Source organism: Protopterus annectens, chromosome 13.part0 (assembly GCF_019279795.1).
Source record: "Protopterus annectens isolate FY-2018-M chromosome 13.part0, PAN1.0, whole genome shotgun sequence".
Lineage (NCBI taxonomy): Eukaryota > Metazoa > Chordata > Ceratodontiformes > Protopteridae > Protopterus > Protopterus annectens.
The window spans coordinates 612,508,493-612,523,023 of NC_056747.1; the positions used below are offsets into that span (position 1 = coordinate 612,508,493).

Consider the following 14,531-nt stretch of genomic DNA (forward strand, 5'->3'; position numbering starts at 1 on the left):
ATCTTCACACTCTCTGAGGAAGCACTAGACACCTTCAATGTGCGGGTTCTGTCCATCTGCCAATTTGCTTTCCACCTGTAGGGATAATTTTGGAGCATATTTAGCTTATTAATTATTTTAGCATGCAGTATAGTATAGTATCAAATGCATTGGCAAGTTAAGGATATGCTGTATAGACAGCATGACCATTGTTCACGGCTTGTATTATTCTCTTTCAAAGAAGTTTATTAGATTCATTAGACAGGATCTAGCCTTAACAATGACAAACTGCTGGATGTGAAGTATTATAAGATTTTTAATTTCATAGTTTGAGGCTCTTCAGGCTAATGGGTCTATAATTTCAGGGGTCCACGGTGGGGCTGTCCTTGTGTAGTAGCAGCAACACTGCTGTGCACCATGCCTTGGGGATAAAGTTTGTGGCTAAGCTCAGGTTGAATAGCTGTATGAGTGGTACCACCAGCACATTTAGCACTACTCAGCAGGCATCAGCCCCATACAGGATATATACATTGTTTTGCTTTGTTTGTTTTTTTGGAAAGTACCTTTAGCAAGTGTTCTTTTGTGATGATAGGGGGTTTTAAATGCTTTCGAATATGTGGGTTTTGTATAGTTGTCTTGTAGTAAAATTGCACTGAATAGCTAATATAGTTGTGATAGCTACTTGATCCTAGTAGATGTTGCCATTTTGAATAAATCTGGAGCATTGTTGGGTGTTATTTCTTAAATTTCTGATGTAAACTAAACTAAAAAACTTCTCCAAAGCAGATTATAGCCTCTTACAGGATGGTATAAATAGCTTCACTTCCCCCCACCTCTCACAGTGGGAGGGTTTGGGTCAAAGGTTTACTTGAATGATACGTGGTAGGTGACATGAGGTACAAACAACAGGTATGTATCCCAGCAGGGTACTCTGTAGATGCCAAAAAAGGAGTATGCCCCCCCCCACCCAAACAAAATATATAAAGTCTCCACATGAAACATTTGACACTGTTGTGCTAGGGACATACTAAAAGACTAAAAATAACATTTTACAAACTTCACTACAATACCCCTAGCTGCCAAACCTAAAGCCTTGCTTTTCCCTCAGATAGATGTAATACACAAGGAAAGAATGGGCAAATGATAGGGGGGGGGGGAGGATCCCTAATGACCCATGAGGCAAAACATAGTTCACCTCTGCCTAGTCTACAGCACACAGAATACACAGGCAGAGCCTCCAGCCTTTCCTGGTAGCTTAGGTCTTTTAGGCCTGTGATCTTTTTTAATCTATCTCTGGGGTCTCTACAATCATCTGATATATCCAGTAAGATACAACCTAAAAGGGCATTGTACTCTATAATGGATCTGATCAGAGTGGGAAATAGAGGGGTAAGGACTTTTTTGGATTTAGAGGAAATACTCTTTGTGATCAGCAGAGCCAGGTAGAGGGATACCCTCAGCACTGTTGCAACATGATGTCAAAGGACAGGGAATTATCTACACATATTCCAAGGCCTCTCACAGCATCTTCATTTTGGAATGGGTTTTTGTCTATATTATAAGCTGGATTGAGGGATTGTTTACTAAATGTGACAGTATTGCACTTTTTAGCATTTAGTGTTAGCCCGTTTTCTGTGCACCAGCTATTAACATGTACAAATTCAAGTTGTAGATTCTGCATGTCGGGGATTAGAGGATGACACCCACTTTACAATCATCTGCAAACTTGATTAACTAGAAATCCCCTGTTTGATTTGGAGATCAGAGAAGTATATGTTGAATAGTAGTGGTATGAATTACTGAAGGACTCCACTGGTCATCTTTACACTCTCTGAGGAAGCACTAGCCACCTTCACTGTGCGGGTTCTGTCCCTCAGCCAATTTGCTTTCCACCTATAGGGATAATTTTGGAGCATATTTAGCTTATTATTTTAGCATGCAGTATAGTATAGTATCAAATGCATTGGCAAGTTAAGGATATGCTGTATAGACAGCATGACCATTGTTCACGGCTTGTATTATTCTCTTTCAAAGAAGTTTATTAGATTCATTAGACAGGATCTAGCCTTAACAATGACAAACTGCTGGATGTGAAGTATTATAAGATTTTTAATTTCATAGTTTGAGGCTCTTCAGGCTAATAGGTCTATAATTTCAGGGGTCCACGGTGGGGCTGTCCTTGTGAAGTAGCAGCAACACTGCTGTGCACCATGCCTTGGGGATAAAGTTTGTGGCTAAGCTCAGGCTGAATAGCTGTATGAGTGGTACCACCAGCACGTTTAGCACTACTCAGCAGGCATCAGCCCCATACAGGATATATACATTGTTTTGCTTTGTTTGTTTTTTTTTTTCTTTTGTTTTTTTTTGGAAAGTACCTTTAGCAAGTGTACTTTTGTGATGATAGGGGGTTTTAAATGCTTTGGAATATGTGGGTTTTGTATAGTTGTCTTGTAGTAAAATTGCACTGAATAGTTAATATAGTTGTGATAGCTACTTGATCCTAGTAGATGTTGCCATTTTGAATAAATCTGGAGCATTGTTGGGTGTTATTTCTTAAATTTCTGATGTAAACTAAACTAAAAAACCTCTCCAAAGCAGATTATAGCCTCTTACAGGATGGTATAAATAGCTTCACTGCCCCCCAACCTCCCCCCCCACATATGGAACTGGTAACTATGCCATGTTCTACACCAATGCTTTATACAAACACCTGTATAGCTGCATTGACTCATCGACCATACCTGATAGGACCAAATAAGCTCCTCAAGGAAAAGCAAACCTGCCTGACGGACAACTGCCATTAACAGGCTTTACAATAGTAAGAAGAAATTGCTATCAAAGAATCAAAGGGAGCAAGCCCTAAACTGGAAACACTCCCTCCTCAGCTTAACCAAGCAAATAAGACTTCTTGTGAAGTCCTCCAAAGCAAACTATGAATCCAAATTAGCTTCCTCAACTAAAGACAACCATAAGGCATTCTTTAGTGGCATCCGTAACCTAAAAGGAAAGGTCCACCGAACTGGTAGTTAATGACACCACATATACTGAGCCTGTGGACAGAGCTAACCTGTTGGCTGACAGATTCCATGAAAACTTCACTCCCCTGTCCCTGCCACACGTACCTCATGACATCCCTACCACCTGTCCCCTACCTTGTATCTCTAAACAGCAGGTCATAAATGCCCTCTCTAAGGCCAAAGACACAGCATCCATAGGACTTGATAACATCCCAGGCTGTATCCTACATGGGCTCTAACAAGAATTAGCATCACCATTGGGTACTCTTTTCAATCATAGTCTAAGAACCGGCTTTGTCCCAGCTGAATGGAAAATGGCCACTGTTATCCCCATGCACAAAGGTGGTGCTTCCACTGACCCCAGAAATTATAAACCTATTAGCCTGACTAGCCTTATCTGCAAGGCCATGGAGCAAATCATCAAGGACCTTATCAACAAAGATATAGGTCATCTCCAAATAAATGACCTTACTCAGTTTGGATTTGTCAAAGGGAGCTCATGCCTGTTAAACCTGGTAGACTTCTTCAAGACAGTCAACAAGGCCCTGGACAAGTGGAAATCTGTACATACTGCCTACTTAGACTTAGCTAAGGCTTTTGACACTATCCCCCATTCAGGTATCATCGACAAACTCACCCAGCTAGGTATCAATCCTTACATTGTTAGATGGGTCGCTAACTGGCTCACCTGTAGAACCCATATAGTCAAAATAGGGGAATCCACCTCCAGCAGCAGACCTGTAACCAGTGGTGTTCCACAGGAATCAGTCCTGGGACCTCTACTGTTTGTAATCTATTTCTCCGAAGTACAAGCAAAAACTAAAGGTTTGTGGCTGACAAAGTTTGCTGATGACTGCAAACTAGGAGTGGTCATAGAATCTATAAATGATGTCAACATCCTACAAGAGGGTATTACACAAACAAACAGTTGGTGCCAAAGTCATGGCCTTAAACTGAATGCAGAAATGCATTATTATTCCCTTTCATTAACGGTGATATTCCTGCTAACTACCACATCAATAGCAACACCTTACGTACGCACTCATTGGTGAGAGACCTGGGCACACAGGTTGACAGCAGCCTTACCTTTGACCACCATGTCTCCACAGTGGTAAGAAGGGCATTCTATGTTGTTCATCTCATAAGTAAGGGCTTTACCTCCAGAAAAAAAGAAGTTATAACCTCCCTGTACTCTTTCCTCATCAAGCCAATAATTGAGTGCAACACGCCTTTTGGTATGTACCTTTCCAAGCACCTGCAGCAATTGGAAAAAAAACACAAAGGTTCCTCACAAGGAAAGTTCAAGGTGTTCAGCATCTTTCCTAGGTGGATTGTCTGAAATCACTATCACTTTATTCTGTTTCATACAGACTACTCAGAGGTGATGTCTGCCTTGTATATACAGCAATCTCTGACCCTGCCTTATTGGAAATGCTGCATCTCCGTAAGTCAAATTGTACATGGGTTACTTGATCTAAAGACCTTAGCCTGGTATGTGACATTAATAGAACCTGCTGGAGGGACAGATTTGTCTCCAGAGGTTACCACACCTTTGGAACTGACTCTCACTTCATGTTAAACAAAGTACCTCATTGGCCCTCTTCAAAAGCACTCTGGATGACTAGATGGGTAACCGTAAATTCACCCTGGGGTTTCCACCTGTGTCCTTCTTGGACAGGGACAATAGTTGCTGATTGTGGAAACAAGGGTAGAACTAGGCTAGGCTTGTAAGGTCCCTATGGCCATTAGCCTAGTAACGTCCTATGATCCTAAGTAAAGAAGAATTGGTAATTATCTTTAGCTTCTGATATGAGTCTAGGTTCATCAAATTCTTTTTTTTACTGTATTATTTATTTATGTATCCAGATAGTTTGATCTTGAACTTCCAATTTTGTTTAATTCTTATAGGAACTGTAAAATTAATATATTTATCTAGTTGAGCATAGGAGGCTGTGGTGGTGCAGCAGCTAGCATTGTCGCCTCACAGCAAGAGGTTCTCCAGTTCGATTCCCAGCTGGAGTACCTTCTGTGCGGAGTCTGCATGTCCTCCCTGCAACCAAGTGAATTTAAAGACAAGCAGGTAGGTGCATACATGTGTGCATGTGCCTTCCTTGAAGGTTGGGTGCCGGGCTGACAACTCGACACCATAAAAACTCACTGCCAGTCATTAGCAGACTGGAGTTCCACTGTGGTGACCCCTAACCGAGAAAAGCTGAAATACTTTTCATCTAGGTGAGCATAGAATTTACCTTCATAATAGCTAGCTGTGTCAACATTTTGGGGGTTACAGTTATACTTGAATTTTGAATACAATAACTTTTCAGTAATAACATGCATAGCTCAGGTGATTCTGAAGCTATTGTTTTGTGGATGTGCAACTGATCCATCAGCATGGGATCAGTGGATACTTTGTATGCCAAGCATAAACTACCCTTTGCAATCTGTAGGAGACTGAATACACGTATAGGGCTTTGAGATGGTCCAAACAGGACATGTTGGTTAGGACATGTATTCTTTTTGTGAGGAACCTCTGTGGACACCCCAGTTATTGCATATGCCTAATCAGGTACATACCAAAAGGGGCACTGTACTTAGTGATTGGTCTGATAAGGGTCAAGTATAGTGGAACAATAACATTTTTGGACCTAGAGTCCATACCCTTGTTTATAGGCTGTGCAACATAAAATGATTTCCTTACGACCATAGAGACATGATGATCAAAGGCCAGATTACCGTCTGGGTCTATGGTGGGGTGTATTATCAATATGATTGTTTCCAGGGGTTGCTATCTTCCCAAAGGATACTATTATGCATTCTGGCTCTGGCACCAGTTATTTGTATCAGACCTTTTTGGAGGGTATTTGTGTCACTGGGGGATTCTGTGACTGCACCTAGTTTGCAATCATCTGCAAACTTGGTCAGCCAAAGGCTGTTGACATTGGCCTTGACTTTAGAAAAGTAAATTCCAAAAAGAAGCAGCCTCCAGGACCAAGCCTGAGGGATTCTGCTAGTGAATGGCCTTTTTGTTGATTTATGTTTCTCTTTGTTTGTTTGTTTGTTAAAACTCTTTGTTTCTGTTTTATGATGCCATAGCCTTAACACTTCATTACACATTTGACCACCGGGATATAAGGACTGTTACGTATGCATGCTGTTCATAGGCTTCAACTCTGCCTTCAATATAGTAATTCCACAGCAACTGCTGTCTAAGCTGAGCAATCTAGGCATGTAAAACAAAATATGCAACTGGATCCGCGACTTCCTGACTGAAAGGCCACAAATAGTTCAAGCTAGAAAACATCACTCAAACAGCATCACCCTAAACACCAGGGTTCCACAAGGTTGTGTACTTAGTTCACTTCTTTTCACAATTCTAACACATGACTGCACAGCTACGCATGAATCAAACAGAATCATCAAATTTGCAGATGACACCACAGTAATTTGCCTTATCAGTACAGGGAGGAGGTGAGCCAATTCATTGGTGCACTGACAACAACTTAGCACTAAGTGTTGGGAAAACCATGGAAATCATCATCAATTTTAGGAAGGAAAATAAGCCACACACCCCTATCATCATCAATGGTGCTGCAGTGGAGAGAGTAAATAGCACCAAATTCCTAGGGGTACATATCTTGCAAGACCTAAGTTGGGCCACAAACACTTCCTACCTTATAAAGAGAGCCCAACAATGTCTCCACTTCCTTAGGAGGCTTCGTAGAGCTAACCTCCCCCCACAGGTCCTTCTTACATTCTACAGAGCCACGATTGAGAGCGTACTGAAAACGTTGTCTGGTATGAAAATTGCTCTCAAGCTGATCAGAAGACACTGGATAAGGTCAGTAAACAGGCCACAAAAATCACTGGCTCCAACCTTCAATCATGCAGAACATTCAAAGAGATGCTATGGTAGAGTCCAAAAACTACTGAGGGATATACACCATCCAGCTTATGGACTATTCAAAGTCCTGTCAACAAGGAAGTGCTACAGAAGCATTAGATGCAGGACATCCAGATTCCATAGCAGCTTCTTCCCACACGCTGTCAGACTACTGAACAACAAACCCATGGCTTAACCCGCTAAATGGGTAAAACATTATTTATGTGGAATATGTCATTGTTATTTTCATAACTCTCCACATAGCTCAATTTATACGTCTCTATCTGCACTATGAAAACTGTAAACTGTATGTTTATGGCATATATTGTTGGGTATGTTTTTTTACATGTGTGCCTCTATTTATTTATAGTATTGTTTATTATATATCCTTATATTTCTACTGAGTGTTCCTGTTATTGTTGTATTTGTTTTGTTCTTGCTGTAAAAAGCTTTCATTTTTTTTTCTTTTTTACTGTATTTATTTTTAGTATCTTATTTTGATTTCTATTTTTAGTATTTTTAAATTATTATTAATTTACTCTTCCTTCTGTAAACTGTCATTCTTATGGTACAAGCCTGAATATTGAAATTTCGTGCAGTGATACGCACTTTTCCTTTGTGTTGATCTGTATGACAATTAAGTTTACTTTGACTTTGACTCCCCTATCCTAATTTATTGGGTCCTACCTGAGAGCCAGCTGGCTATCTAGTAGGTAAATCAACTCCTGTGCTCCAAACTGTAGTGTTCCTTGATCCATGTGTTTCCAACAGTTCACCATTTTATCCAGTTCTACACTTCTGGCATTTTTAAAAGTATGAAGCACATTACTTTCATTAGTGAGCCCTGTGGTACTTGTAACAGTACTGACCACATTACCTGCAATAATACATCTATGAAGCATTTCCAACAATGCAAATCATTTTTACAAGTATGGCTTTCCAGTTAAAAAAGTATGCATCACCAGTACAGCTCTTTGGCATTTCTAGCAGTGTGAACATATTACAATCATAGCAGTACAACTTTTAGTGCCTGTTAAGCTAAATATCATTATTACTTGTAAAGGTATAGTTGCCCAGTGCTCCAAACAATATAAATTATCACTACTAGTAACAACACATTTGCCCAGATGTTGTAATGCTAAAATTTAACATTTACTTACAATGGTACCTTTGCCTAGTACTTTAACAGCATGGAGCAACAACATGTGGAGTAATATAATTTTGTATTTCCTGTAATTATATAGATCCCCACTTACCTCTTACAGTACAAATAGTACAAGCACTTAGTGCTTCTAACATCACAATTCACTATTACTTGCACCAGTACAGCTGCCCACTATTTAATGGCACATATCATTGGCACTTGCGATAATACAGCTGTGCAGTTTTTCTAACTGTAATGATCATTATCTGTAAAGGCATAGCTGTCTAGTACTTGAACAAACAGATCAACTGTAGTTGTGAAGTTGTTGTTCCCTAATAGTCTCAAGCAGTTTAGATCATCACCTCACTACTGCTCACAATAAAACAGCACCCGCCTTAGCATGTTTCCTGTAGTAAAGATCACTGGTACTTCCAACAGAGCAAATTATTCTTCTTGCAACAATACAGGGACCTAAAAATTCCAAAGATACACTCATCAGGGCTTCCAACAATGTGCTTCTCTAGTGCTAATTGGAAGACTAAGTGCTTTGCTAGGTCCTCAAAGTGCAATAAGTTTGTAAATCTAGCAAATATTACAAAAGAAAGTAATCAAACTGAAATCAAACTTTCTATTTTACATGCTGAACACAATGAAACTCTGTTGTTTACCTCTCTGTCTGGTTTATGCGGTTTCATTAATTCCACAGCCTGCCCTCTTCTCACCATCATAGCCTGGGAATCCCCGACCCATGCCACATGTAGCATGTTACCCCTGATAAAGGTGACTACACCAGTGGTTCCACATCTGAGATTCTGAAATTGTTTAAAAGAAGAGAAAGAGACAAAAAGACAATACTGTAAATTCTAGGAACATTCAGATATTATTCACATTTCAATTTGCAGTTCACTTCTTGGACTGGAATGACCAGAGACAGAAAGACAATACTGTAAATTCTAGGAACATTCAGACATTATTCATATTTCAATTTGCAGTTCACTTCTTGGACTGGAATGACCAGTGACCATTTGGAAAGTGGCAAGTGACCTGTAAGAGAAGAATCATGTAAATAGCATGTGGCAAGGTGTCCTGAATTTTCAGATAATCATTAATTACCTTGCGGATGCTATGAATCATAAAGAAGCCAAGCAACTTTCACCTCACAGGGCTTTTCTCTCTCAAATTTACCAAGTCAGAACCTGTTCTCATGTATGAAAGAAGGCTTGTCGTTAGACCCATATATAATTATTTTCATTTTCATTATACTCACTGCACAAAATTATCTCTGAAAACATAAAGATGTTTTACTTCACAGATACGACTGGCTTTCATGTGTACCCCATGCCATCAGAAAGCTGCAGTAAAATTAAAAACAGAAAAAAAATGACAGCTGAATTTTTTAACTACCATGCATCTTCTGTGATGGCAAAATTAGTTATTGTGCTTGTGACAGCCTCTCTTTACCCAGGACCAGTACTCAAGGAGTCTCAATCCTCACCACTGATACCAGTGAGAGACGGTCACTAAGAACAGGAATGGCTTTACACAGTATTTTCAAATGCAGCTCTCTGCATTAAGCACAGTTCCCCCAAAAGCACACAGGGAGCGTGCTCCAGACCTGAGACTGGACTATCTCTCCAGATCCCAAACAAGAATCACTTTGGAGCACTGTGTCCCAGTTCCAAGTAGATGACACCCCCACACCTGAGTATTTGATTTACACACACACACACACACACACACACACACACACACACACACACACACACACACACTTGGGAAAGGTTGGCACAGATTTACTAGATGTGTCCCTTCTGGCCAGACTATAAGGTATTTATACTGCCACCAGTCAACCACTCTCAGGCTCTTACAAGCATATCCAATTATACTGGGTAAAATCAATACTAATATAAATAGCAGAATGTTACCAAAGCAGCAAGACTTTTCGGCGTGACTGCGGCATCACTAAAATAATCACACGCACTATCAAGATGTTAAAAGTATTCTCTAAAAGACCAGCTACAATGAAAGGTATAAAAATATTTAATAATAAATAATAAAATAGAAAATATGAGAATACTAAATATCTAAGTACAATAAACACCAGAGTTTCACTCACAGGAGAAATACAAATAACACTGTTGGACAGAGTCAAACTGATGCAGAAAAAACACTACTTAACTAATCTCACTGTATTTTCTGACTGTATAAAGAATAACTGTTCCCTAACTAACTTAATTAATACAGCAAGGCAAGATTAGATGCAGAGATGCTTACTTCCACAAGGCAAGGTGATGAGCTTCCAAATAGCACTGAACTGAACTGAATTCAACTAACTAACTGAACTGACATAGATTTTTATATCAGGTTCCAAACCAAACAGAAGAAAACAAGCTGCTGTGTGAGTTCCATCGTCGCAGTGCTGGTTATAGAATGATATCACATTTGATCACCTGACTCTGGTACAATACATACTCAGAGCTTTGCTAAGATCTGTTGAAGTTTCGGAAAGCTATAGAACAATTTCCAAAACTTCCACTCTTCACTTTCAGAATTCTAACACTGCTGATACATTTTTAACACAAGCATCTGCGCAAGTCAGTGTGACAGTCAAATGACACAAAATCACATACAAAACTATAGCCAACGATGCTGGCATATGTTACACATGCACTGCCCCACTCTCCCTGGCAGAGATGTCAATACCTCACATCATCACATCTCCCCCTCACCTTTGAAGACTCAAGCTAGCGTTTTCGAGTGACACTGGAAAAACTTTGCTTGAGAAAAATGGGCCTGTTTGGGGACACATCAACCTGTACCCTGTCTTGATAGTCCATCTGCATTGGCATTGCTGTAATCTGGATTGGCCAACACAGGGGGTCCTCCCAAAGCCCCTTTAAGCTTTTGGAATGCCTGCTTGCAACCTGGGGTGCACACTACCTTAGCTGGCCTGTTTTCCTTGTCAGGTCTGTGAGGGAAGCAGCTATTATACTATAACTGGGAACACACTTTTTACAGTGTCCAGCTGCCCTAAAGAATGCCCTCACCTGCTTTTTGGTTACAGGGGCAGGTCATGCCTGAATAGCTTCCACTTTGGCAGGTTCTGGCCTAATCTTACCACTCCCCACTCTATGTCCCATGTAGGAGACTTCTGCCATACCCACCTGACACTTACTGGCCTTAATGGCCAACCCTACCCTTTGCAGTCTGCCCAGGAACTCCCTGACATGCTGAGGCATCGTCATGTTAACATACTAAAATTTGTGGCCCTGTCTCCTGCCTAGCAGGTTTACCATGTAATTCAAATTAATGACCTTCCTTACCACTTTGAAGGGTCCCTCCCAAGCTGCCTGCAGCTTATTGTATCTGACAGGAATGAGGACCATAACCTACTGTCCCACAGTATACTCTTGGGCTCTAGCATTACTGCCATACCAGACCTTTTTCTGCTTTTGGGCTCCTGCCAGGTTCTCCTGGGCCAAGCCCATGAGCTCCCTAAGCCTTTTCCTGAGGTTTAGGACATATGCCATGACAGACTCCATGTGGGATTTACACTCATACTCCCACTCATCATTAATTAAATCTAAAGGTCCCCTCACCCTATGCCCATACAGCAACTCAAAGGGTGAAAAAAATGTGGATTCCTAGGATACCTTTCTGTATGCAAACAGTAGATGGGGCAAATATACTCTCTCCTAAACTGGTTTGGAAATGCCCATAGCCTAGTTTTTAGTGTAGAATTTAACCTCTCCATAAGGCTATTAGTCTGGGGATGGTAGGGGGTGGTCTTTAGGTGCTTCACCCCACAATGCTTCCACAGATAAGCTAGCAGGTCTGACATGAAATTGGGATCTCTGTCAGTTAGTATTTCTCTCTGGAAACCTACCCTGCTGAGAATCTGTAACAAAGCATTTGCCACCTTCTCTGTCTTGATGGAGGACAGAGCCACCACCTCAGGGTATCTAGCAGCATAATCTGGGTTTAGGACATATGCCATGACAGACTCCATGTGGGATTTACACTCATACTCCCACTCGTCATTAATTAAATCTAAAGGTCCCCTCACCCTATGCCCATACAGCAACTCAAAGGGTGAAAAAAATGTGGATTCCTAGGATACCTTTCTGTATGCAAACAGTAGATGGGGCAAATATACTCTCTCCTAAACTGGTTTGGAAATGCCCATAGCCTAGTTTTTAGTGTAGAATTTAACCTCTCCATAAGGCTATTAGTCTGGGGATGGTAGGGGGTGGTCTTTAGGTGCTTCACCCCACAATGCTTCCACAGATAAGCTAGCAGGTCTGACATGAAATTGGGATCTCTGTCAGTTAGTATTTCTCTCTGGAAACCTACCCTGCTGAGAATCTGTAACAAAGCATTTGCCACCTTCTCTGTCTTGATGGAGGACAGAGCCACCACCTCAGGGTATCTAGTAGCATAATCTACTACTACCTGGATATACTTCTTCCCTGGGGAACTTGGTGTACTCAGACGCCCCACAATATCCATAGCTACCCTAGGAAACAGCTCCTCAATCACAGGCAAAGGCATCAACAGATTTTGGATCTTGTCCCTTGCCTTGCCTATCTTTTGGCACTGTTCACAGGTCCTGCACTACCCTGTTACATCCCTTGCAATCCCAGGCCAATAAATGTTCTGCATAATACATCTCTTGGTATGCTTTATGCCCATATGACATGCAAAAGGAATATCATGGGCTATGGCTAGAAGTGCCAGATGGTAGGCTCTGTGTACTACCACCTGCTGTATTACATCACCCTCTAGCCCTCCCTCAGGGGTCCACTCTCTATACAGTAACACTTTGTTCCAGTATACAGACTCCCCTTTTCCTTGAGAATTGGATGCCACCTTAGTTAACTCCCTTAAGCCTCATAAAGTAGGATCCGAAAGCTGAGCCTGTCTCACTCTACCTTTGTAACCCCTCCTAGCTCTCCTTCCACAGGAAGCCTAGTACTTTGACAGTGGTGCCTCACTCACCTCTGCCCTTGCAGTCACCCTGCCCATGAAAACATCAGTACCTACCAGCAGCTTTGGATAACTGCTATGGGGTAGTTCCCTCCCTGAAACAGCTACATCACCAACCCCACCTTCAGGTGTGGGGGTCTGTCTGGGTCTCCCCAAGCCTACCAGACCTACACGCCTGTCTCCAACCCTGACTGGGTGTAACTGCATGCACATAAGGAACTGCATTATGAAAATCATTCCGTATCAAGACATCTGCAAGAATATCCTCAAACATAGCTACTTGCTTGCTTCCTTTTCCACCCTCCAAGCCAAGGTGAACCCAGGCCAAAGGTATTTGGAATGGGATCCCTTCTAAAGCTTTGATTGGAGTGGACTGTCCAAGCAAATACTGCTCCTCTTTAACCACTGAAGACTTCACAATAGTTATGTCAGAGGTTGTGTCTCTCTTACCAGTGGCTTGTCTTCCATCCTCTAAGATAGGATACAAATTCTGGTGACAGTTTGGTAACCCTGTTGTCTCCAGACAACTTACTACTGGCATGCTATTATTCCCACTTGCTGGCTCCCTTAACTTTTGTTCCCCACACTGTTACAGTGGACATTTCTATGCTACATGGCCCCTCTGGTTACATTTTAATCATCTAAACCCGGATCCTTGCAGTGTACCTGAACTAGTGGCTTCCCTTGTTACTGGTAGACTCTGGGAGATTTAGACTGCTCACCATGGGCACCCTTATATCCATGTGCAGCAATAGGTATCCATTTCTTGTGCAGTGATGCCCTGTTTGCTAAGTAGAGATCCCCTTTTCTCTCCAGCTCATCTGCAGAGGTACACTCCCTGTCTGTCAACCAGATTCTCATGTCCTCAGGCAAAGTACTAAAGGCTTGTTCCCTCACTAAAAGGTCTGCTAATCTTTCAAAAGTGGTGACCTGACACCCATCCATTCACCCATCTATGAAAATAAGTGCTTAACTCAGCAATATAATCACATACACTTTCATTTGCCTTTTATCTATGCTCACAAAACTTTTTTTCTGTACGCTTCAGGTGTTAACTTGTAACAGTTCAGTAAACATTGTTTTACTCTATCATAGTTTAAACAATCTGTATCAGACAATTTAGAAACAGTAGTTACAGCTTTATCATGGAGTAAGGGGATTAGGAATTATACCCAGAGCTCTTGGTCAACATTATACTGTTTACATACTCTTTCAAATATATGAATGAAATTATCAAAGTCATCCCCTCATCTTCAAATTGTGGAAGAAATTTACTGACTTTTATTCTTTCTGAGGTCTGGTTATTCCCTTCCCTATTACCTCCATGACCCTGACAAATAGTCAACATCTCACTCTCATGCTGTTGCTGTTTCTTTTTTCTTCAGCCTCCAATCACCACAGTCTCTCTTTTTCTTTGATCTCCAAACATCACAGTCTCTCTTTGATCTCCAAACATTTGTCTTTCAGTCTTGCTGACACTGCTTCTCCTTTTCTTCAGCTTCCAGTTCAAGTCTCTTTAATTCCT

General features: G+C 41.2%; 1 protein-coding gene across 1 annotated transcript in view; it reads right to left on the bottom strand.

Moving 5' to 3' along the window:
- The window catches only part of PPM1E (protein phosphatase, Mg2+/Mn2+ dependent 1E), an 811,755-nt gene that overhangs the window by 24,662 nt on the left and 772,562 nt on the right, over nt 1-14,531 (bottom strand). The window contains exon 5 of the mRNA XM_044054278.1: nt 8,689-8,832. Coding sequence (XP_043910213.1) covers nt 8,689-8,832 — 144 coding nt within the window. The remainder of the gene's footprint in view (nt 1-8,688; nt 8,833-14,531) is intronic.